Source organism: Drosophila santomea, chromosome 3L (assembly GCF_016746245.2).
Source record: "Drosophila santomea strain STO CAGO 1482 chromosome 3L, Prin_Dsan_1.1, whole genome shotgun sequence".
NCBI classification, from domain to species: Eukaryota; Metazoa; Arthropoda; class Insecta; order Diptera; family Drosophilidae; genus Drosophila; species Drosophila santomea.
The window spans coordinates 12,691,803-12,717,441 of NC_053018.2; the positions used below are offsets into that span (position 1 = coordinate 12,691,803).

Sequence of the window (25,639 nt, forward strand, 5' to 3'; positions counted from 1 at the left end):
CAGTGGTCGATTTACTACCATTTCATATTCTTTACGGTTCATATGGCTTGCAATCATATATCGTCTTCAGATTTATTTATTATATTACAATCTTAAATCTCAGATTCCTGTTTTCACTTACGATTACTGTACTTATATTTACCTTAAAAAATAAATTAATCATTTGATTAGTATCTTTTTAGCATACAACATAAGGAGTTCAGTTATGTACATTAGGAAAGTTAGAATTGTAACTATATTAGGGGATTTCGTGGGAGACACTTTCAATTAGTAGATGATTTAGAATTAATTTACATAAATATTTGGTTGTCTACATTACAATTGACATTGTTCCTTTGCATCTTCTAGTTAAAAATGAGCACACAATAATTGTGATGTGGTGATCATGCGAAGATTTCTCCCACGTATCGGACACTTAAAGTGTAAATTAGTTTTTCACAGCCTCTGCAACTTGACGGACCCAAGTCCATGTCTACTAAGTACCCACCGAGATGCCGGATGCTAGTGCATCTTGCAGTTGCCATCGCAGTTCACCACCGACCACACCCAGTCCACATAGTTTGGCACCTTGGCATAGATGCCAAACTTGTTTCGCTGGGCGCATCCATCGCCGAACGAGGTGATGCCAAATATGGTCCACGGATGGTTGGGCTTTGTGGTGTCCCGACACAGGAGCGGTCCACCCGAGTCTCCAGCACACGTGTCAATGTGCCCCTTCTGATGTCCGGCACAGAACATGTTCTAAAACCAATAGTTATAAGTTATTCCATAACTAAATCTTCATGAGCAAGGCAGTACCTTAGTGATGGTGTAATCGTAGTAGACCTTGCGGCAATTCTGCATCGGAATGATGGGCACGGTGGCCTTGTGGAGCACACTGGTGCCCGTGGCATCCCGATTGCGCCGTTTTCCCCAGCCAATTATGGTGCAGTCCACGTTTTTGGGCAGCGCCTGGAAGGGCTGCGGCAAACAGGAGTATCCAATCCAAGTGGTGGCATTAACCGCCTTGGGTAACCTGTGAAATAAAGTCATTTTTAATGAAATATTAATTAGTATTATCTATGAACTCCAAACCCACCTTAACAGTGCCACATCGCTATCCACCGTACGCTTATCGAAGTTGGGATGCGTATAGCTCTTCATCACCCTCAGCTGTATCTCCGTGCCATCTTCATAGTTGAGATTGTGTTCACCTAAAACACCAAAGGAGATGTAACTTTCGAAATCCGTAAGCCATAATGCGAAACCCACCTATTCGAACAAATAGAACCTTACGCACACAATGGGCGGCGGTCAGCACCCAACGAGGAGCAATGAGGGTGCCGCCACAGAAGGCTTCCTTGAAGCGATTCAGGATGGCCACCTGCCATGGCCACTCGCCCTTGCGCGCCGCCCGTCCTCCGATGATCTTCAGCATGTTGGACATGCTCCTCCGTCCCGTTCCGCTGCGAACAATGCCGCAGCTCAGTTTCAGAGGAGTGTACTCCGGTCCGCGATAACCCTTTCCCGTCATGATGTAGTTGAGGTCATTCATGGACCTTTCCGGCTGCTCCGATTGCATCCTACGCATCGCACTGGCCGGTGACCCCGATCCCGGTCGCGTCTCGAAGGCCGGAGTCTTCTGGAACTGCGTCTGCAGCCACTGCTGGCAGAAGCTGCCCTCCGTGTAGCAGTAGGCGATCTCACGGAGAACTTCCCGGCCACACTGATCGATGAGGCGGCACTTCCTGGAGATGTTAAACATTTATTATTGACCTTATTGTGTAAGGAACGATTAAAAATTGTAATTGTTTATGGGTTGGATTTTTGAAGATATTTCTTTGATCTTTATATCTTTTTGTGTTCTGGGATAATATACATATGTATCATCAAAGTAAATTAACAAAAATATGTTGCTTACTTGTATCTCCGTGTCGTACATTTTGGCGAACATTTGGTCCATCTGCTCCACTTGGAGTAGACCCTGCGTCGCCTTAGAGCTACTCCATCCTTGGCTGGTTGCACCCAGCTGATGTTGCGGAATTCCCCCTCCGATTCCTCGGAATCCCCGTACATGGTGTCGGGCATATCGAAGTCCTCGTACTGGAAAACATCACCCTCCACACTGGTATCCTCGCCCAAATGCTTGTGTCTCAGTGACTTTCTCTCGCCAAAGTCCACAAAGTCCTCGTCATCATAGTCCTCCTCCTTTGGAAGTTTCCTATGGGAGGGCCTTCCATGATTTTGCCTTCTTCGGTGGCGATGATGTTTGAGCACAAAGAAGTCACCTTGCTCATCGGAACTTATTAAGTCTTCATCAGGTTCGGGTTCAGGTTCATCCTCCACATCCTCGTCGCTAAATATATCTTGGCCCGGATATTTGGGCAGGTGGCGAACCACTTCTTCAGAATTTGTTGGAGGAATTGGCGGATGAGTTGGCGGATGAGTTGGTGGATAAGTTGGCGGATAAGTGGGTGGGTGGGTTGGAGGATAAGTGGGTGGGTGGGCTGGAGGATAAGTGACAGGGTAAGTTGGCGCATAAATCGGTGGATGTGTGGATGGATAAAGTGGAGCATAGTTCGGTGGGGGCTTGTACTCCGTGTGGCGATAATCAACGGTGGGTCCACTTGACGCCGCAGCCGCCGCATTGATAATTATCGACGGAGGCGGTGGAGGTGGTGGTAGTGGTTGCGGTTGTGGCTGTGGTTGTGGCTGTGGTTGCGGAAGCGGTGGGTTTCTCTCGCGGATGTGGCTATCATCCAGAATTACCGGCGTCTGCCACTTTACTGCAGGTGCAGGATGACAACTGTGGAATGACCAGTATGAAAAGATACTCAAGATCTGAAGGTATTTCACACTAAAGTATGGCAAGTAATGCGAGACGCTGCCTAAATTAGAACTTTGTAGGAATAAACAAACTAAAAAATGTGGCCTAAAAAATATTCTTAATATTTGTGTGAACCAATGCTAGGCTATAAATAGTTAAACTCGTAAATGCACATGTACTGTAGTGCTAGACTTTGTGCTAAATAGGTTTAAAAATAATTCAATATACTTGTGAACTCTTAATTTGCGCCAGACCAACTTGGAAACACTTAGAGAAATGCAATTAAAATTTAGCATAGCCGCAATTGATAAATTAAATATTTTTTTAAAGGGCCATACATACAAGTCTTTTATTGGAATTCTAAACTAATTAATAAACTTATTAAGAACCTAGACTTCATGTATATTTATTTGAAGCATACTCACTGGCTGCACTTGCTCTGCTCCACGTGCTTGGTGTGTCCGCACTTGCGCTTCACCTTGCAGAAGCGCTCCCGCCGCCGGACGCACTCCTCGTCGCAGGGTGACCACTGCGACCAGCGGCTGAAGGGCTGGTGGTGGTGATGGAGTGATCGCCGCCGCCCACTCCAGCGCTGTGGGTGGGGCATCCGCAGGCGGTGCACCCGCCGCCCATCCACCCAATGCGATGATCCGTGGTGGTGCTGATGCTGCTGATTGTGGCGATGGTGAGCCATGGCGTCCCAAATCTCCCTCTTCGCCTCCTGCACATAGCCACTCTGATGGTTGGAAACAATAGGCATATGTACGTGTGTGAGATTGGGTTTTGGATTTCCCACTTTACTGTGAAATGCGATCTGCGCCCTACGACTTCTACTGCCCTCAAGGAGCCCACATTCGCTGCCCAGCTTCCCTGTTCTCCTGCCGCCCGCCGTCGCCTCCTGCCCTCCTGCCCTCCTCATCGTCATCCGCATCCAACCACTATAAATCAGACATGTCGCCGCTTTTTATTTGAAGTGTCATTGCACTCGACAGTTTCGTGTCTGCCTTCGCAGTGCGATCCCCGAGGAAAGTGTGCGATATACCATGGTGCACCACGGTCCCAGCTCCAGTTCCAAATGGGACGCCCGGCGACGCCAGGCGACGCCGCTCTATAAATAACTCACGCTTTTCGCCGACCGATCCGGCGGATCCCTGCATCCGTCCCAGTCTAAAATAGGCTTCGACGTCTATCGAGGAGCGACCTAACCGATTGCCTGCCATAACCTCTTCACCAACGCCCCACAGCTGCCAGATACCCTGGAACTGGACACTTTCTGGTGCCGCGTCTGTCGTGGAAATGGGCCAAGTTCTACAACCTCTAAAGAGTAATGAACATACGTACATTTACTGGAAAGGCGATCATGATCCATTTTGAGTCACTGATGGGTAGTGAATAATATTCATAACTATAGTGCTGATATGAATTTGAGTAAGTCAATGGTTTTAAGTAATGATACACTATCATAAAACTTGTGAAATTAGCTGTAATGAGCTGAGAAAATTCTGAATAGAAGATGGCAAACTTTTATTTGAAATTCACCGAGCTAGTTTTAGTACCAGTTATGGTTATGCGGCATCAGTTCTAAGGCCCGTCTGACCTTAAAGGAAGATTCGACATTAACGACTGCTTCGAAAAGTTTTATTAGTTCAATGACTGGCTCTAAAAATGCTGGGGACATAAGCATAACCGGTACACTCAAATGACAATCCAGCAACAAAATAGTTCATTTATTCAAACAGCTAACAAATTCTTTCACCTAATCATCTGCTTTATTGCAAAAACAGGAAGCTATTATCGTTCCAGCGAACAGAACGGGGTAATCAAGAGATTTTAGTGAATGAATTGAGTAGCTAAATTATTTTAATGACCATGTTTACAGCTGAAATTAGTCGAATCAAATAAACCAACACACTGTGTTCGCATAATGAGGTGCCAATAAATCAGACTCACTTGAAAATCGACGTAGGTCAGGGGCGAATTGGAAAATCGGAAAACTGAAATTCACAAATGGAAAACCAAAACATTCCCATCAAATCATTCGGAAATGCGTACCGCTCTGTGCGCCTCAAGCTCAAGGAGAACTAACTATATCGTTCCGGACCCGATTCCGATTCCAATTCCGATATAACAATATACAAAAAAAACTTAGAAAAAAACAAATAAACGAGAGTGCGACTAATTTGGTTGCGGTAATTGACCTTGCATTCGTGAATAAATAGTTCGCAGTTCCCAAACGAATGGCTTCCAGTTGACGTAATTTACGATTTTGATTGTGATTTCGATTTCGACAAGTGGGTGCTTGATCGACTTATACACTCACCTGAGCTTCGACCAGCAGCTGAACCACCGTGAGGAATTCAAAAACCAAGCACACCACTTTCATGCTCAATTGCTTCTGGTTTTACTCGTTGTCTCGCTCGAAAATCGATCGGTAATTTCATATACCGCCGTATCGAATCCGTGTATCCGTGAATCCAAAGACCCTGACAAATGCACTGCGAATAGAAATAAAAAGTGGGTGAGTGGTTTGAATGGCTTGATGTGTGTATTTGGGTGTTCCAGAAGCGCAAACGGATTTCAAGTTTCGAACTTAACCTTGAACTCTATGAAATTCAATTGGATAATGAGCATTATATACTTTCGTATCTTGTTGATATAGAAATTCAAAAAAAATATGATATTATGTTCTTGATATTATGAACTTGTTTGCATACAAAAGTTTTGTAGTTTATTTAAATTTTAGAAAAATAACAAAGTTTTATAAAATCAAGTTGAATAGTTTTATCATTTTACAGCAGCTTCTAAAATATTACTAAGATTGAAATTTTTATTTGGATCCTTAGTAAGCCTTAGTTGGATCGATCCAAAATAGCTGTGGTTTTATACAATATATTCTCATTCCTCTGGAATGCTCTCATTCGAAAGACTTTTTCTAATATTATGCTGACCCCATAGGATTACTCAACATACAGGCCATTGAAATTCCTCTTCACTCTGGGGTAGCCCAATTAAATTATATAATACCCTATAATGCCACATAGGCGTACTTGAACCTGTACTTGTGCTTGTATTATGCTTTTGAGTGCCTAATTTACCCCGACTAAGCGACTCATTTGCGTCAAAGTAGACCCATCCAAAAAAACATAAAGAGTGTCCCCACCCACTGCACAATTAAACGATGCCAATGCCGCTGTTGGATCGAGTGAATATATTGTGAATCTGCTGAATCTGGTGAGTCTGGTGAATCTGCTCGTTCATCCGACTCCCTATCTCAGCGGCCGCCTTTGGCCACAAACTACAAAGCAAATATGTGAACTTGTCTGGGACCTTAGCCCAAAGCGATCAAAAGCGTGGGTAAAATTAAAAAAAAAAAATCGAAAAAAAAGTGAAATTAATTAGCTACATACCCGTACATGTAATTACAAACAGAACGAAAAAAAAAATTAAAAACATATAGCTGTGCCGAGTGCTTTTGATGCTATGCTTTCCTGCATAAGTGGGTTTGGTATGAAAGGTCTGGTTTTGTATCTCATTCGTTTCATTTTCCAACTGCACCGCGGAATTTTAAGTAGACCCAGAAGCAACAGAACAAGTACAATGTACTTTGAACTTGCGTCAACACTGGATCTTGGCCACATCCGAGATACTGAGATACTTGGTCACTCAGATACTCGGATACTGAGATACTCAGATACTCAGATACTCGGGTACTTAGATACTTGGATACTGGAATACTGAGATACTCGGGTACTCAGATACTGGGGTACTCAGATACTCAGATACCCAAGTAGCGCCCCAGCTACTAGCGATCATATAAGGTCAGATGCACTGGGACAACCTACCAGTTGAATGCATCGCACGATCCTCGCTCCCACATTCGGCATTCTGGTTATTCCAAATGACCAAATTCGACACTGCCATCCCGGCCAGGTTGCTGCAAATTGGCCATTTATATGCCGCGCTAAATTCCAATAAAATCGGTGCAACAATAAAGCGCAAAGCCAAGACACTGAACCCAATTCTTTGGATTGTACCAATCGTTCGATGTGATTTATTTACAATGTGAAATACCACCAATGTGAACCAACATGCGGATATATATTCAATTTTATAAGCATCCAATATTGAGTAACTCGCGATGCGTGAAGAATCTTTTTTTTTGCCGGTTTGATGGATACAAAGATCCACAACAAACCACAAAACCACTAGAAACTATTTTAACACACCTGACGACACATGATTTATACTTCGCAGCGGACATTTCCCCACCAAATCTATGTGACGTCATCTACAAGTAAACAAAATGATTTATAAACTATTTCGGAAAACGATGTTTGGAGAGAGTTAAGTTCTTGGCCAGATAACCAAGAAAACTTTGTGTAACTTACTACCAGTTGCACTTGGTTTCAAGTGAAGAAAGCGAAAGTGAAAGTAAGGTGGTCTTTAACTAAAATGTTTTGCTTAATAAAAGAACCTCAATAATAATGTCTCTAAATTTAGAGAGTTATTCCTGTATAAACATAAATATCTAAAGCATTATTAAATTGTATATGTCTAGCAAGTTTAGTTCTAAACACATTTATTTTAAACACTCTTCTTTGTTTGCCAAAAAAAACTCAATAGTTCTCTACTTTTGTTTGTTTATAACGCCTTAAATTGATTTCGTCTGATGATTGGTCCATCAAAGGTTTCATATTTCCCCAAACTTTGCACGTTCTGGCAGTATGCAAAGGCTAATTTACGCCAAAACGGATACTAAAAATCGAGATATTTGTTTTTTTGCTGATTTGACTGAACCGATCGCTTTTGAAAACTACTAAAATGTCCACCCCAGCGTTCAAACACAATGTTTATGTACATTTGTGTGTACTTCGAGGGACGCTGCTTCTTAATTTAGATCGCGATGCGTCCGCATAGCAAACAGAGCAGCAACAACCTCAGCCCCCCGTCACTCCACACCCGTACCGCTCCCGTACCGCTCCCGAACCGCTGCCGTACCGCTCTCCTCCCGATCCGTTCCAGTCCGTTCCGTATAAACAAACCGCAGTAGCTGGCCCGCCCCCGAACAACCGCCTCACCTTGACAAAGTGCGATTAGAAGGCAAATATGACGGGGTCGAGTACGCATCTCATAAATATCATAATATTTCCCAGATGGCGTTCATCGCGTATCCAGTGACCAGTTTCTCGAATTCCTACAGGTGAGTAAGGGGCACTCAATTGCGTGTATTGTGATGTGTTTACCAATTCCGCAAACAAGGTGGTTCGCCCACCCACCGACCTCCGCCCACCTCCCACCACCCACTGCCCACGCCCACTCGGCATGCGGTCGTACTATTTTTCACTTTTTTTATTCGGCCTTAAATGGCTGCGGAGTAGACCACACGATTTTTTATGAATGAAAATGTACTAATTTGGATCTGGCCAGCCGCTTATCGAGACTACAGTTTTCTGCACTGCTAAAAATAATTGATACTTGTGCAGTTACTTAAAGTAATAGATTTATGTCATATTTTTAGGAATAATATTAGGGAAACATTATGCAAAAGGTATGATATTTCTTCTTGTAGTTTAGATTTGAAGTTTCTTTTATATTGTTTGTAAAACTTTTTTTTATTTGCCGTGCAAAGATGTAAGTAGTTCCACAAACAAGTTTTGTTTGTTTGTTTTTGTTTTTATTTTGTTGTTCTATCACTGAAGCTGTGTACTTAATTAAAAACTTGATAAAGTGAGCATTCATATCCTTGATTTCATATTTATCATTGTTTTCATAAATATGCAAAGGTTGCTTTATCTGAAAACCAAATCAACTTCATGATGAATCAGATGAGGCGGAGTAAAAAAAAGAATTTTTTGACTTTTCTCGCAACCGATAGAACTTTTTGCCAGTGCAGCTGGCTGATTTACTTTTTGTGGCTTTTTGGCCGGCTAGCCACAATGTCTGGTATGGCCAATCAACTGTAGTTGTGTGTGTTGCATGTCCGCGGGCCCGTTTAAGCAAATGCAATTTTAATGACGTGACCAGCTACTAAAAAACCAAATCGCAGCGAGTTGACTGTCGCTGGCTTTTGTTTTTCCTATTTATCTGCCGACTAAGTGGGCAGTTCGTGGGCAGTATGGGGCATTTGAGCATTTGGCCATTTGGGCTTTTGGGCTTTTGGTATTGTCTACAGATTTTGGCTGGCTTTATTTATTAGTCAGCCTTTTGTAATCGGTTGGACATTAAGTCCGTTGTGCGACATCGGCCACATGAGTATTAGCGGAAGTGTTGGAAATAAATCATGAAATCATGCTTCGCATCCACGCACACTGCATCCACGGCACACACACACACAAATACGCAATTCATCGACATCGATGGCATCGCAAAGACGCCGACGAACTGCCTCCTCCCAGCGATCCCCACATCCCGGCGATCCCTAGACACCCAGCATCCAACATCCAGCAATCCACATCCACGCATCCGTGGATACCCTGCCACCCGCCGCACCACCAGAACACCCAATTTTCCACAGATGAATTAAATGCATTTTAAACACACATGCAACACACCAACAGATGGGGTCAAAATAATAGCAGTGCATAATAGCGCATATGTATCTTCAAGATTGATAAACAAACGCACTGTGCACTCTTTTTCGTAGATCAATCAATCATCATTCGATTCATGATGGATGCAAGTAGATAAGAATTAAATACCTTCGTCGATATTACAGTGAATATACATTTTATACAGAGATCTCAGCCTAATTAGTAAAAAGCCTAATAAATGTAACTCAACTGATGATTTTTGTGAAATGGCTTTCAAAATATTTTTAGGAAGGTGTTTTAGTTCCCTAAACATTTCCGCTCCAAATTCTCACCAACATAATTTATTTTCAAGACAACCGAATATTTCAACCACAAAAATGTCTTCTGGTGAACCAAATGTCCCAAAGATATAAATTTTGACCAAATAACATAATTAATTGGGGGCATTTTCCTTAGGCGCTACAACAGAGCACTATTTTTCTTGGGGAATCTTGTATGATTCATGGCAAATATGCAACAATAAAGTCTTTCACACTATATCTCAGTTTTTGTGTGTTTTAATTGCTATTATTTTGACTGCATGTGTAGAATAGCATGCGTGCAGATCCAACTACATCTGCGTTCATGGGTGTTTGTGGCTATGTGAACGCGGATTGTTTTCATGAATGAAACATTTTTTTATTCTTAATTCCATTTATCACTTGGCACCATGTCTCCTTCAGCTGCTCTTCGATTAGCGACTTGGAGCACTTTTGAATCGGTTCAGAACCAATCCACTTCCACATGTAAAAACCGACGCACTTTGCATTTAAACACGGCTAACTGGCCCATACATTTGGCTTTTATGACTTGAATATTGAACTGTCAACCGTTTAGCGTTAATTTATCCAACGATTACCTGGTTGACACTACTGTATCGCTCGGGGTTTTTTCGAAAATGTTTCAAAATCAGTTTCGCGCGCACATATTGGAGCAAAAATTGTTATTTTTACATTGGAGAACCACGTCGGATGTAGGATGTCGCCTCGCAAACTCCGCGTAAACAATCCGGATCCCCTCCAAGCCCAACCGTTTCGTATTCCGTATTCCGATTTCGATTCCGTTCCGTTCAGATCCAATCCAATCCGATACGATACCATCCGATACGATCCGATTCAACCGACGTCTTCTCGAGAACTGAGGAGACTGAGCGAAGCAAACGCCAACGCTCCGCGGCGAGCTGAAAAACGTCGCGTTTGCCGTTGACTTTTCCACACACATGTTGGCCGTGCACAGTGGACTGGAACCGGGTGGAAAATGTGCGGATCGCTTTGAAAATCCCAGGCAGACCCACAAATGCTTCCACTATTTCTGCGAAATGCGAATAATGGGAAGGTGCTAGTACACCGAGAAAAATTTGAGTTGTAAAACTAAATAGCAGATCTTTTAACTAAACATCTTTGCTACTCATAAAGGGAACCTATGGAGATAACTTATTAATCTAATTACATAATCTAATTACAAAAATGAACTGTTTTATCTCAACTAACAGATACTTAATAGTGTCACAATGCCAACTATATTTATTTATCACAGTATGTAACTGATAGAAATGATGCATACAAATAATTAAAGTGGTATATGTAATTCGAAAATAATTACATTCTAAACAAGCAATTATAGTCTGGAAACATAACATTATAAAAGTTAATGGTTGTTTCTAAATGTTTAGTTGGTTCTTTAAATATATTACAAAAGTTGGTAATTTTACAGTAGGAGCTAAAAAGTGGTGCCTTCGCTTTAGTAAATCAAAACTAATTACCAAAAAAAATCATTTAGATACTGCAAAATTACACTGGTAACTGGCAAAATTACTAAACCGATTAGACGTTCTATAATGTCATCAAATACAATTAGCACAAATAACAAGGAGTATTAGTACCATGCTGCCAAAGCTAGTTACAAGTCTTCTCTGCGTGGCAGTTGTCTTTCTCATCATTGATTTTAATGTAAACAAAAATTGTGAATAAAATTAAGTTTAAGTACTAAAAGAATCCAACATTCACAGGATGCCATCGTCTTTAAGTTTACGAATTTCGAGTGCCTGAGCCGCAATCAATCCTGGTTTGTGTTCCACTATTGTCGTCTGAAGGCGATCAGTCGTGAGAAGGTCATTCTCAACGTAAATGGAACTGTTCTACATTCGGTCAATAATATAAAAGTTCATGTCAAGCTACTTAAAAAGGACAACAGATTTAAGCCTTGGTTACTAGATGTGAAAATCGATGCGTGTCGCTCTTTGGAGAACAACTTCCATCCTTTCTTAAGGATTATATTCGATCTCTTCAAGGATTTCTCCAGCTTAAACCACACGTGTCCATTCGTCGTAAGTGCTTAAGGTGCTTTTGAATTATAGATCTATAACAACAAATTAACTATCCACAGGGCCTCCAAGTTGTGAAGGATTTTTATCTCAGGCCCGAGTTATTAAAGCTGCCCTTTCCGTCTGGAGAGTATATGCTAGCTCTACTGTGGTTTTTCGACAAAAAGATCCAGTTCGATACCAATGTTACTTTTATTTATAAAGAGGATCTCATTAACTCATAAGCTACATCAGGACAAAGAAAAACTCTGAAGTCGGGTTTCTCGACTAACTGATACCCATTACTCAGCTAGAGGGAACGCAAGGCGGTTTTGTTTAACTCTGCTATCAAATCTAAGCAAATAATTTCCAGAAACCCAAATAAAGCACAATTTTTTTCACTGCATAGCTACTACCAATGGAGTGCGGGCAGTAAACCAAGTGTTACACTCCATGGACGTTGAAATGAGCCAAACTTTCCCAAAGAAGCATTTTGCAATTCATTCAATTAAATTTAATATTTTTAACGATCGAAAAGCAAATGCATACAGCAGACAGGAATTTCTAAATCAATTAACTTAAGATTTTTGCTATTTACATTTAGTTTGGAGTGTAGCTCTGAATTCGATTTAGTGGTAACAGTGCCAGGCGGCCACACGCTGACCTGGCGGGGATTCCCGGATGAGACGCATCTGCTCGGAGCCCGTATCTCCAGCCTGATTACCGCCGACTATGACGGTGCCGAGTACCAGCTTCTTGCCCATCTTCTTGGTGGCCAATGTGATGCGCAGCACGATGTCCTCCAACTGATCGAGACGCTGGAGCGGAATGTCTATCGTTCCCTCGCCGGAGCCATCGTCCCATTTGGTGGAGAGGGAGGGAAAGAAGATGGGCGACTTCCAGGCATCAATGTAGATGCCGTGCTCGAAGGCCGTGGTCTTCACATACACACCGGAGCTCGCCGTGGCCTCCAGCTCGTCCTTGACCTTGTTGGAGCAGCGCATCCGTGTGGTGGTCACCCGGAGCAGGTATCTGCCGGAGTCGCTGTTGCCCGCATTGCTGATGCCCATCTTCCGCTTCACTTCGGCGGTCATCCGTTGCCAGTTGTTGGCCGCATGGATGGCAGGTGGAGTGGGCGTGGTGGGTGTGTTTGAGGGCGCGGCAGGGGGCAGTGAAGTATCCACAGGTGATTCGCACTCCAGGAGATCTCGAACCTCGAGAGCCAGCTCGACCACACCCTTGGTGGAGTTAACCAACTGAAAAATAATAATACTAATTAACTAGAAATCACTCGACATGGCAAATATCTATGAAATGTATCCTAATAAACTGCAACTATTTCTTTATCTCATAATTGCTGCATTTATGAGCATTGCATTAAATCAATAATTGGATTTCGTAAACAAAATTCTGACGATATGCTACCCACTGGGGCTTTAAAAGCTAGGCATTCATAAGGTTTGTCAACAAATTGAAATCGCATTGCCATTGATAAGATAAAAGCCAAATTGACCCACACTGAAAATTGGTTCAAACATATAGGTGATTCAGATATCGCCACATTGGGTAAGGGGAGAAGCGCGAAGGGTTGGCTTTCGATTCATTTTTTCCGGCATAATATTGACTCAGCTTGCACATTAGTGTTTAATTCATTTTTTTGTTTTTTTTTTTTTGGTTGCAATTAAAAAATTTGCTTTCATTAAAATTTTATAGCGGCTGTGTTGTTGTGTTGTGGTTTTCCCGGCCAAACGGGAAGCTTTCACTTTGCACAATTAAGGCGCACACATCTCCATTACATTTGAAAACACTCTGGGGCTCCGAGAGTGTCGCATTTTGTTTTGTAACACCAATTTCGGGTGAACTTGTTTGGCAATGCTCTGGGTCACAGGTACCTACATACACATGTTTTCCTACTCACATTGTTGTTGCTGGGTGACGACTTGGCCACCGTGGTGGTGATATCTTTTATGGGCAGCCACAGCTCTTCCGTGGAATAGCAGCCCGTGCGGCTGTTGCGCTGGAAGAGCTTCGATTCCAGGTAGCAGGTGACGGAACCTGAGGTGGAGATACAGAAGATACAGATCAAAGGGGAAGCTATAGATATATGACAAAAAGATATAACATATGTACCAATGGAGGATATAGCATACTATAGTTATAGCAAAAATTAATGTAATCATAGAAAACACCACCCAAGTAGCTTTATTATATATTTAGTTCAAAGGGCAATTAATAGATATATGACAAAAAGATACAAAAAAAGTACCAATGGAGGATTTAAAAACTAATCAAACATGGTATAGTATGCTATAGCAGAAAGTAATGTAATCATAATGAACACTAAACAAGTTGCTTTATATGTTTAGTTCATAGGGAATATTATAGAATATTATATATGTACGAAAGGAAGATTCAAAAAACAAATCAAAGATGGTATAGTATGCTATACATTTAGTTCCCTTTAAAGAAAATATATCCCTTACTATCACAAATTGTAGCCAATAAGCTTAATGGGAAATTCGAAATTTGTCCAAAAGTATGCTGTAGAAATGGTGTTTAGTTCAGATGTGCAACCTAAAGAGTTTCTTGCAACTATTTTCTATAGATCTCTGTTACATTACCTATATTCCGGCGCGACTCACTGATGGTCAGCGGTGGCATCGCATCCCGGGCGGAGCTCTCGGACTTCTTCTTCCCCTTTCCCTGGTCACCAGGCTTGCCTCCAGCTTCAGTCTTTGGTTCACTTGGAGCACTCGCAGTGGGATCCACGAAACGCTGCACGAAGCTGGTGCTTCTGTCTTTCAGCGAGCGGTATGTCTTGTTAAAGCGATTGAAGTTCTGGTAGGAAGGGCATTTAATTCACGTTAGTGAGCTAGTTATGGCCAACTTACTGTTGCCGGCAGTTCCAGCAGGGCGTAGACCGTGAACACCACAAATTGACCGGAGAAGAGTTGATCTGGCTCCTGATCCGCGCTGTTTGCCTGTCCATTTGTGGTTCGTCGAGCCACATGCTTCATGGAGGATCTAGCCAATTAGTGTTTTGAATGATAATATTGCTAATTCTTTGTATATCGCACATACTTGATATCTGGCACCAGGGGAAACTTGAAGTTTTCATTGAACTTTGGCCATGTATTCGTCTGAATACTGCTGTCCAAGCGTTTCGATCCGGGAAATAGCTTTACCTATGGGTCGAAAAATATTTTGATATCAAAATAAATAAATTATGGAATGTGCTGCGATCTTCACAGTGAGATAAGAAAATAACTCAACACTAGTGTGTAAATACTGGACTCAATCCATTTGATCTCAACGGATTGTTTATTTGGCAACATATCTCGAAAGAAAAAATCGTGCATGTTCTAAACATCAAAATATAAACTTATAGAACTTATTTGTTCAAGTGCTGGCCACAACAAATTTACGTTTACTATAATCATTTTTAAATTTTATTATTATTAAGAAGGGGATATTATTAAGATCAAGGTTAATTAGTCAATCGAAGATTAAGATCTGTATTAATTAGATTTACTCATCAAGTTTTTGGAGAAGAACTCCTTATTATTTCTTGCGTGTCAAAGTAAAAGCTTTTATTACAAAGTTTAAATATTGCTAACAAAGTTAATACATTTTCTTTTATAAGAAAAAAGTTTCTTTGTTCAATTGTGTCATAGTACTACAAGGAAGCAATTGTCTGCCGCGTGAAAAACTGTTTGCATATCGCATATATTGCATATATTGACTCTATAGCCTATCAACTTAGCTGAGAATCAAAGCCATATTCCTTTCTGTCAAACTGAGTGCCTTTATCTCAGGCTATTTCCGTGGCATGTCTCATATCGTGACTAATTAGCACTAATTTACCTTTATCAGATACCCCTGGACGATCTTGAAGCCGAAGAGAGAGGGCAGATGTCGTGCGGCGATGAGGTGGACATTGAGTTCGGGCACCGCCGTGGAACCCTTGCTCTGATCACTGTTCTTCGGTTTGTCGATGGTGATCTGGAATCCGATCTCCGGCTCCAGAGTCACGGAGTGCCGGGATGCTCCATTGGAGCCGGAGTGCTGACCGGGCAGCAGGGAGCGTAGTTTGTTCATGATGTCCGGATGGTCCGGCTTCTACTTCAACCGGGAATGGAATGCAAACCGCCTTTCCATTCGATTGCGCAAAGGCGAAGAAGCGATAAATTGTGTAAGTGACTTAACACCCGCCGCCGACTTTTCCTTATCGCTATGAATCGTACTTCAAACTGATAAAACCTGCCCCACTCCCGCTATCTCTCGCACTCTCTCGCTCTCTCTTTATCTCTCTCTCTCGCGCGTTCTGCAAAGTGCAGTGCTCTCAGCTTGGAGATGGGGGAAAATAAACCCCAAAGCTCCCCAAACAGCTGATGATTGGAAACTTTTGCACCGCAAAGCTCACTCTCCACCACTCCCAATCCGAATCCAATAGGTAATCGTGACCGTTGGAATTAGAAACGCGAGCGGATCTATCTTATGGATGTGTGCTAAAGTAGAGATGCACTTCACTAATCCATTTCACAGAAGAAGCGGTCATAGAACTAGATCACAAAAAAACCAACGGATGGCACGGAATTGCCCAACTCGCGATGTTGAGATGTCAACAAGTGTTTGGGGTCAGCACACAAAGCGGAGCACTTGGCGCGACAATTAGCAACTAAAGTCGAGAATGAGAATGAGAACGAGTATCTGAATCTGAAACGGAATGGCGATCCGATCTGGACGCTCGCGTTCTTCAGCTGTTCCAGCGCTCAACTGAAAAGTTAACTTGGAAATTACTTCGTATGCGGCCATAATAATAAGCGTACAATCATAATGCCGACACACATTCGCGCGCTCACACGTACAGCAGCGGGTAAAAATATAGCGCCTCTCACAGATGTCACTAAGGGAAAGGGATGTTACTAACTTTTGGCATTATAATTCGGTAAATAGAAGTATATTTATTCTTTTTATAGCAGATATATGTGTACCTAAGTTATAAGAATGTAATTAGTTGTTTGACTCGCAACGAAGTGCAAATTGTATTTCATTGACCCCACTTGTGAGCACGAGTGTCGACACAAACAAACGCTCACACCTAAAGCCGAAGAACTTTTGTTCTCTTATTGTGCTTGTAGAATGCACTCAGAGTCTCTCAACGCCATTTGTGTCATAGTTACCGCTAAAGAAGCGAACAGCAGCCATAGACAACCTGGTACAAACCTCATGGGAAAACGAAGATCGGCGGAACGACTTTTTTCTTCGCTCAGCTCACCGCACAATTAACCACTTAGCGACTCCACTGTGGATTCAATTTTCACGTTACCATTCCCCCATTCTTACACTTTGCACAGTGAATACATCCATGAACTTTCAGTCAGTACTAATAATAAAAAAAGCAGAAATTAGTTATTGGTACTCCGAAATTAGCATAAATGTGTTTCACTGCCGTTATCAAATACCTTAGCCAATACTCCAACCAATGCCCCAACCTATCATGTTCCGCAACCTAATCCCAAGTAACTTTGGAACTACAACCGTCTTCACCCAAGGTACTGCCCAATAGCGCCCTATATACCTTCATGTAGTTTCTAAATTCGTCCAATCGAACTGCGTTTTCAAAAAAAAATTATATTTTTTTTTCCTTTTTTTGCAAATTTTTGATGATGAATTTTGAATATTGGCCAGAAATCGTTTTTCTGTTTTTTGCGACTATAAATATCAGTATTTTCATCACTGCATTCGAAATATGGGTCCGAATATGGAATGGCGTACCTCGTTAGGTTCGTAATTAAATTTCCAATCGAACTGCGTTTTAAAAAAAAATTGAATTTTTTTTCACATTTTTTTTTAATTTTTGATGATGAATTTTGAATATTGGCCAGAAATCGTTTTTCTGTTTTTTGCGACTATAAATATCAGTATTTTCATCACTGCATTCGAAATATTGGTCCGAATATGGAATGGCGTACCTCGTTAAGTTCGTAATTAAATTTCCAATCGAACTGCGTTTTCAAAAAAATTTGAATTTTTTTTCACATTTTTTGTAATTTTTGATGATGAATTTTGAATATTGGCCAAAAATCGTTTTTCTGTTTTTTGCGACTATAAATATCAGTATTTTCATCAATGCATTCGAAATATTGGTCCGAATATGGAATGACGTACCTCGTTAAGTTCGTAATTAAATTTCCAATCGAACTGCGTTTTAAAAAAAAAATTGCATTTTTTTTCACTTTTTTTTAAATTTTTGATGATGAATTTTGAATATTGTCCAAAAATGGTTTTTTTGTTTTTTGCGACTATAAATATTAGTATTTTAATCAGAACTTTCGAAATAATGGTCCAAATATGGAATGTTATACCTCGTTGAGTTCGTAATTAAATTCCCAATCGAACTGTGCTCAAAAATGGAGATTTTACTTTTTTAAATTTTTTGCAAATTTTGATGATGTTACCCCTTACAAAAAATGCGAAAATTTGGCTAAAAATTATTTTAACGCAGTCGATCAAAAAGTTAGTTGGTTGGTTAGTATTGGTAATTAGGAGTACAAAATATGTATTCTTTTCACTTTTTGACCATTTTTAGCCAAGTTATACCGAAAATACCAATCGTAAATATTGAAATTTTGCCGATATTCGATTTTCTGTTTTTTTGCGAATGTTATTATCAGTATTTTGATCACAGCATTTGAAATATTGGTCCGAATATGGAATGTCATTCCTCGTTGATTGCAATTGCCTATTAAACTGTTTTCAAAAAAATTAAATTTTTTTCACAATTTTTGTAATGGTTGATGATGATGTTTGAATATTGACCTAAAATCGTTTTCCTTGTTCTTTGTGGCTATAAATATCAGTATTTTCATCACAGCACTCGAAATATTGGTCCGAATATGGAATGGCGTACCTCGTTAAGTTCGTAATTAAATTTCCAATCGAACTGCGTTTTCAAAAAAAATCGAATTTTTTTTCACATTTTTTGTAATTTTTGATAATAAATTTTGAATATTGGCCGAAAATAGTTTTTCTGTTTTTGCTACTATAAATATTCATCACCGCATTCAAAATATTGGTCCAAATATGGAATGTCATACCTCGTTGAGTTCGTAATTAAATTTCCAACCGTATTGTCTTAGTACATTACAGATACTGCCTAGGTACGTCGTAGGTACTGCCTAGGTACATATTTGGATCTGCCAAGGCATGTAATATTGTCTGGGGTAATGGTTGCAATAATTGCTTGCATTTTGGTTTAGATTTATTTTCGATTTTTAGAATGCAAAGTAAAATAGTTTAAATATTCTAATGACCCGCGCTATGAGACGAGATCTTTAAGATTAAGATCACTCATTGAAAATTAATCTGGCAATTTTGAGTTTTTCCCTCCTTTAGCATTTTTTTAACTCACAAGTTAAAGCTTGATTGAAACCCATGGCCGAAAAGAATAGATCTCCAAGCAAAAAGTCGATGAGACGAGAATTCAAATTCACAAGAATAAGTATATACATATATTTAAATAGACATTCATTTAACATAACATAACGCATGGATGGAATATAACATACAACTGGGAGACTCAGCCCCAGTCCCAGCAATTCTGGGGTTCTGAGGATTGGAGGAACTGCACCCACTGGAGGGAGTCACAGTTCCGGCGAGACCGTAGTTATACAACTTAGTGGTGATGCTTTTAAATAGGTACGAAGTGTGCATGCCCGCGCGTCTTGTCGATTGTCTCAATGGTATCCTGACCTATCCTAGCTTAGCCTACGGAATTGGGAAATGTTCAATGGTGGGTTCACCTAGTCCACCTCCAGTTTCCTAAAACTGCCCACGACTCCGGCATCGATGTCGCCGATATCATTGCCGGCGAAATTGGCCGCATCCTTGGTGATCTCGATCTGCATGTCGTCGAGTGCAAGGATTGCTGCCCGGCGTTTCAGCAACTTCTGTTTGAACTGGGCGATCATGTCGGCAATGGGCACGGTGCCACCATATTCCTTGGGCAGGATAGCGGGATCAATCTTCGTCTTCAGGATGTCTACATTTTTGTGCACCTAAAAGGAAGCAAGTCATATGGTCAGTACATGCAACATAATGTCAAAGCAGAATGAGCTCACAATGATGCGCTTCTTGAGTTTGTCGCTCAGCATGGAGACGCCCAGTTCGATGATGCGATTGGCGTAGTGGGGAATGTTGACGAAGTGCGTCTCCTTGTGCCGCATGGGCGTCGAGTTCTGGATGCACTTGACAATGCTGCGCAGGTCGGTCAGAGACCACAGGCTGACGAAGCCCATGTTCATGCCACTCTCATCGTTGATGTACACGTACCCGGCCACCTGGGAATCCTCGTCGTCCAGGAGCGCCTCGCAGATCAGGCTGTGCACACGCGCCATTTGCACCGAAGTGAACTGCAATGAACATTATAAATAAATATATATACTTCGCACATCTTGTTGATCCTTACCTTGTAGGGATCGAACTTGGCGGCCACGGAGAAGATGACCTGGCGTCCGGTGGCGTCGCGCTGCGGCAGCGGCACCAGGTAGCCGTTCTCGAAGATCTCGTTGATGGCCGGATCGTTGATGTCCAGCTGCTTGAACCAGTGCGGGAACAGCTGGCGGATGGTCAGGTAGCGCTCGAGCATTTCGCAGGCGGATGGAACGGAGAACTTTTTGGTGCGCAGGAAGCGCAGCAGGAAGACGGCATCCGTGCGGCACTTGCGGATGTGCGGATGCTTCTCGATCCACTCGCGGAACTGGGCCAGCGCCTGTCGCCGTATATTCTCGTCCTCGTGCAGCTCCTCCTTGGCCACCTGCTTCATCGCCGGACTCAGTCCGCAGACATACGGATAGTCATAGTCGCCGCCGCTACTGGCAGCCGGTCCGCTCAGCTTCGGTTGTTGCAGCACCTCGGTCTCAAGCACTGAAAGTGGGCAAAATACGTACATATTTACGTTTTAATTGCAAAATTCTATTGCACAAGTGCAAGCGTTGCACTTCGAGGGGTATGCGTTATTCCAATAGTATATTACGCAATTTATTTGGCCAAAATCAAGAGAGCAGAACTCATAAAGTCACGGATTTCAGTGGTTTAATTTAGACTTGAAAAGCTCGAATTGCTATCTGTCCAATTAACACTTTCACTTTTAGTTTAGGCCACAGCTGCCAAATTTTTACTCGATTTCCCTAAAAGGTTTACGATCTACCTGCTGAATTTCCCTTTGACTACACTGCTCCAAATGAAATCGGCATTAAATTCATGATGCATGGATACGTGCTTAAGCACAGAAGTATTAAATAAATTTCCAGCATTGTAATTAAAAAGATAAACTCTGAACTACGATGATAACATACACACAAACGTACATAACAATTTCTTGTTTATTTAAGAAATATTACTAATTTGTAAATAATGTCATGCATATATCTATAGAAAAACACAACCTATTTATTTATTTCTGTTTGAACGCAACTAATAAGATAACTATTTAAAATAATTGCTTTTTATTTTAATAAGGGGAACTTTGTTAAAAATATAAGGCTCACTTCCGTATTTCCCTAATATTCATTATAGATAATTACAACTTTTATACAAACTTTGCTGAAAAAGCCGAGCACTACAAAGTAATGAGTTTATTTTCCCTATATTAATTACCGACTTAAACTTGAACCCAATGAACGAAAATACATGTAAACGAAAGTAAAATGAAGTCATAGTTATCTGAAATTGGTATCGCTCGAATGCATTTAAGCAATTTAAAGACCAGCTTAAATATTTCTCCACCCCAAGCGATATATCAATTAACCAGTGCAGTTTTTGGCTGTAAGCCGAATAATGGGCTAAAATGGCCAAGTGGCTAAATGGCTAAATGGCCGCTGCCAGATTGTCAGATAGCCAGATTTCTTCACGGCTGACACCAGCAGCACTCATAATTGGCCGGTTGCCCTTGGTCGGTGGCGATTGTGCAATCCGAAATGTTAAAATTCATCGAACTCTCAAGGGTCAGCGCAGTTTACTGGACCACAAGCTGCTCTAGACGAGTATCCATCCACTCGCATATCTATGCATACCAATTAATCCCACTTGACTCTTGACTGCACAATGTCAGGCGAACGGGGGAAACTGAAACTGAAACTGGAACTGGATATGGCGATGACCAGGGTGCAATGCCTTGCGTGGGTTACTTCGCCAATTGGCAGCGAAGAAGCCGCCCACAGCCAAAAGCGATCGATTGGCTAATCCCGCCCAGAGATGCTGGCATTTCCGCTATTTTTTTCGCCTTACTACATTTCATTGGGTCTTTACACAGGTCCATTGACCGTGACCCAAAAATCTAAACCGCCGGCCGACTGACGACTGACTGCTTTGCATACGAATCGAATCGAATGTTTGGTGGTGGCTCACGGGTGTTGTCATTTCGGAGCCCATTTAAATTTCTAGTCGTAAAAACCCCGGCGAAGGTCGAGAGAAAGATGCGCAAGGCTGCGGAGTAACCGCCCAGTAATTGCGGATCGGATGACAGCTGGCTGGTTGGCTGGCTGACTGGCCAAATTGGTTAGCTGTGTGTTGAATGGTCCAACTATTTTTGGTCAACAAACTGTTTATGACCAGTTTGTTCACTTTCATGGCCTTCACACAGTTTCCAACGCAATCGATCCGCTGCGATGGGCGCTGAAGTAAAATAAATTGAACGTGTGGAATTGCCCTGCTTTGAATACGTCCAATATATGTAGGTATATATATGGTATGAAAGTCCGGACTGTGGTAACTCGATCATTTATGGGCCATGCGATACCATGACGTGCTGAAGATGTCCGCTGTCCGCTGTCCACTGGGACCAGTGAAACATGCGATTTGTAATTTCGTTATCGTTTCTGTTGCGTCCGCCTTCCGCTCCGCCAATTAGCCCGCCGGTTACATCATATCGCAGCATAAAAGCTGCCAAACCAAAGTATGTACCTCCATCTTACCGATCCCGCGCACACCAAGTCAACGCACACCGAGTCGCCAACTTTTGGTAAGAGCAAAGAGTGCAGGCCCCGAGAAATGCTCAAAACTGGTTTTCCCATCCCACCACTCGACCCAATCCACTCCCATTACACGGCGAGAAATGGCGGCGCCTCACATCCGGCATTGCTCATCCAGCGAATTTGGACCATCAAGAGCTTAACTTTTGAGATGACTTATCAAATCTCAGAAGATCAACAACAAGAGCTTTGTACTATCCTTACATGATCCCTTGATGATATCTAGTCAGGATCCTTCAACCTATCATGAATGTCTTACCCATTACCTTATGCCTCTTATTATAAATACCATATAATCTTATGTAAAGCCCCTTGTCGAATACATTTCGTTTGGCGCAACTGCTACGCAGTATTCATTGAATGACTTGTGTTTTTTACCAGCCATGCCTCATTGTGCACCAATCTGATTAGGGCAGATTCAAGAGCAAGGTTTTTGCGCAAACAACCCACAAATTTCTCGCCGTGCACTTGCCCAATCCCACCCCATGACCGTGCACATTGGCAATATTGGTTTGCTTTGACTCAATTTCGAGCTTCGAATGGGCAAACAGTTGAATTTACGACTCGGCTGCGATTTGCATCTGCCTTTCCGGATTATCATGCAGTTTGCATTTTGCCACAATTACGACAATAGTTCGTTCGTTCGCTAATGTTCCCCGGATGAGTAGCGCTTTATATTCATGTGTCAGAATCTAATGCCACTGATTACTGATTACAGGGCGGAATTCATTAGCCAGGCTAACCACGTTCCAAGCCCCAAGGCTTTCTGTCCCATTCCGTTGGTCAAGGCAGGGCCTTAAAAAAAAACACCAATCGGTTGCACTTGTAACTGAAAAGCTGGAAAACTCAAAAACTAGCCCCCAAAGGGGGCACTGGCCAGATATGTGGCACCCATTCTGCAGAATTACCGACGAGGTCGTCGCTGTTGGTCAAAGGAAACCGTCACGTCGATGGCTTTGTCCCTGGCAATTGCACAATAGCCACTTGCCATGAATATTTATATGCGAACCTCACAAATTGCATTGCACCGAGTACGTTTTCCAACCACTTGGCTTTTACGGTGGTGTTGGCCAACTTCGGCTGTCGGCCGTGTAGACCTTGTAGGCCAGGCCAGGCCTCTTGTGGCTGGGCAATTAAGCCAGCAAACAGAATTACAAAACTCTCGAAGAGCCGCAAACTATCGGCCGTAAAATGATTGACTTACGCGCAGCACTTGTTGGCAGTGGGTCAATAAAGCACAATTAAAAGTCTCTAAAAAACTATACGATTTTCGTTTGGCTACACCCACGCACCTAGTTTGGCGCAATCTTCTAAGGTGCACAAGTGCTACACTGGGAAAAATTCACGGAGCTGAAAAATGGAGTAAGCTAAATGTGTCAAAAATATCTCTAATTTACTTGAATATAATATTTTATTTCTAACTAGTTTTGCTTGAATATTATTCTGTGATATGTTGGCACATTTACAAAGTAAACATTTGAATCTCGCACTATTAAGAAACTGCTTTAAAAATACAAAAATAAAAAAATAAAATTTGATTTTAATGTTATCAAGATACATATCATATCTGCCAGATACTAAAAAAATTTGCGATACATAACATATCTATTATACCAATCTGATATTCTTTAACAAGGCACTTTATCAATAAACCTAGTTAAATTATGTATATTATCACTATCACTAGGAACCTATCCTTCTTCCTCAAAAATGACCAATATATGTTATTTTCAAAACCCGATTCATTCAGTGCCACAAAGTGAGACCTGAAAATGCCCGGCAAACAGTAGCAATCTGCAAAATGTATCTGCGCATGCGCAACAGCTGCCAAGAGCTGCAGAGAGCTGTACTTGGGTGAAAGCGAAAGTTTTTCACCGCCACCAGCTTTTCTCGCCAGCCTTTACATAATGCACGATTGGATCCTTTTTGGTTTTCAGTTTTGTAAGTTCGTGACGCTATAGGGGGGGGGTGGTAATTCTGAGCTCAACTCACTTTTGGTTATACGCACTGGCACTGCGTGGATTTCACAAGTTGTTAATGTTATGTAACAATATTTATACGCGTTGCCTGAGTGGGGGGTTTTTGGCTGAACTCCGGGCTCTAATTGATCGCCGGAATATATATATTGTATATCCGTGTGAGTTCCGCAACTGAACTGGCGACGTGATGTGAACGTGGGCACGCTTGCAGCGAAACTGCCAATTTTTTGACTGAAAATTTATTTAAACCTCGCTCTCGGCCGCCGCGATTTCACTCACTCAATCGCTTGAGTTGGATTTTGGTTGAGTGGAGAGGCTCAGCGGCTCAGTGGAGCAGAAGCCGAGCATCGAATCCGAGCTTGGAGATAGCCATCTGCATGGAAAGTGTTTTCCGAAAGGCTGACGTCTTCTTGTTATGTTATTCTTGGCCTGGGTCAAGGTGGCGCATGCCAGAGATTCTTCTCTAATTGCCTCGTGGAGCAGCAGGCTCCACTACTCCCCCTCCATTTGCCATCCAGCTGTCATCGCGGTTTTGGGGCGGCTCAAAGGCTAGACGACCCCAATTTCATTCAGCCCGTGCTCATCTTATTTGGCTCTGACGTCACCCCAGGCCGAGGTGCTATTTACAAAGGTCTCTGGCAGCGATTAACCCAAAATGTACTCAGCAATCCCAAAATAATTAGCCATTCGGCCGTAATAGGTACATCAACTAATAGCCATAATACTTTCATGCTTCATTTCTGCGGTTGGCGCAACTAATAGCTTCCGCATGATATTTTTTGGCCATACATCAGCATGTAAGATCCATTGATAAGGAATCATATAGAACTAACAATTTGTCCTTAAAAATGATATAAAAATTAAAGGATTACAACCATCGTAGGCTTACAGCTGGCAATCAGCATAAGTTCTTTTAAGAAAATGGGTTCTAAATGTCATATCAATCTTGA

At 41.9% G+C, this 25,639-nt stretch overlaps 4 protein-coding genes across 6 annotated transcripts; 1 reads left to right on the forward strand and 3 right to left on the reverse strand.

The window, feature by feature from the left end:
* Window positions 1-58: 58 nt before the first annotated feature.
* Window positions 59-10,503, reverse strand: LOC120448601. Of its 2 annotated transcripts, none has more exons than XM_039630703.2 (8): window positions 10,329-10,503; window positions 5,127-5,301; window positions 3,232-3,542; window positions 1,901-2,785; window positions 1,252-1,727; window positions 1,079-1,193; window positions 799-1,015; window positions 59-741 (listed from the first exon to the last, which is right to left on the reverse strand). In XM_039630703.2, exons 2-8 carry the CDS (start codon window positions 5,187-5,189, stop codon window positions 502-504), a joined length of 2,307 nt encoding a protein of 768 aa, XP_039486637.1. In that variant the 5' UTR covers window positions 5,190-5,301; window positions 10,329-10,503; the 3' UTR covers window positions 59-501. The 2 variants fall into 2 exon arrangements, with proteins under 2 accessions (XP_039486637.1, XP_039486636.1); XM_039630702.2 differs by having other exon boundaries at window positions 10,235-10,503.
* Window positions 10,504-11,258: 755 nt separating this feature from the next.
* On the forward strand, window positions 11,259-11,922 carry LOC120448603. Its single transcript, XM_039630705.1, has 3 exons — window positions 11,259-11,324; window positions 11,384-11,701; window positions 11,761-11,922. Exons 1-3 carry the CDS (start codon window positions 11,259-11,261, stop codon window positions 11,920-11,922), a joined length of 546 nt encoding a protein of 181 aa, XP_039486639.1.
* A 254-nt stretch (window positions 11,923-12,176) lies between these two features.
* LOC120448301 lies at window positions 12,177-16,444 on the reverse strand. Of its 2 annotated transcripts, none has more exons than XM_039630241.2 (6): window positions 15,542-16,444; window positions 14,759-14,862; window positions 14,569-14,701; window positions 14,299-14,494; window positions 13,596-13,732; window positions 12,177-12,933 (listed from the first exon to the last, which is right to left on the reverse strand). In XM_039630241.2, the coding sequence occupies exons 1-6, from the start codon at window positions 15,773-15,775 to the stop codon at window positions 12,307-12,309; spliced, it is 1,431 nt and encodes a 476-aa protein (XP_039486175.1). In that variant the 5' UTR covers window positions 15,776-16,444; the 3' UTR covers window positions 12,177-12,306. The 2 variants fall into 2 exon arrangements, with proteins under 2 accessions (XP_039486175.1, XP_039486174.1); XM_039630240.2 differs by having other exon boundaries at window positions 14,299-14,515; window positions 15,542-16,443.
* A 2,718-nt stretch (window positions 16,445-19,162) lies between these two features.
* Window positions 19,163-24,909, reverse strand: LOC120448302 (clavesin-1). The gene is made up of 4 exons (XM_039630242.1): window positions 24,703-24,909; window positions 20,148-20,605; window positions 19,801-20,091; window positions 19,163-19,737 (listed from the first exon to the last, which is right to left on the reverse strand). Coding segments are annotated over exons 1-4 (1,005 nt in total). The 5' UTR covers window positions 24,704-24,909; the 3' UTR covers window positions 19,163-19,482.
* Window positions 24,910-25,639: the final 730 nt, after the last annotated feature.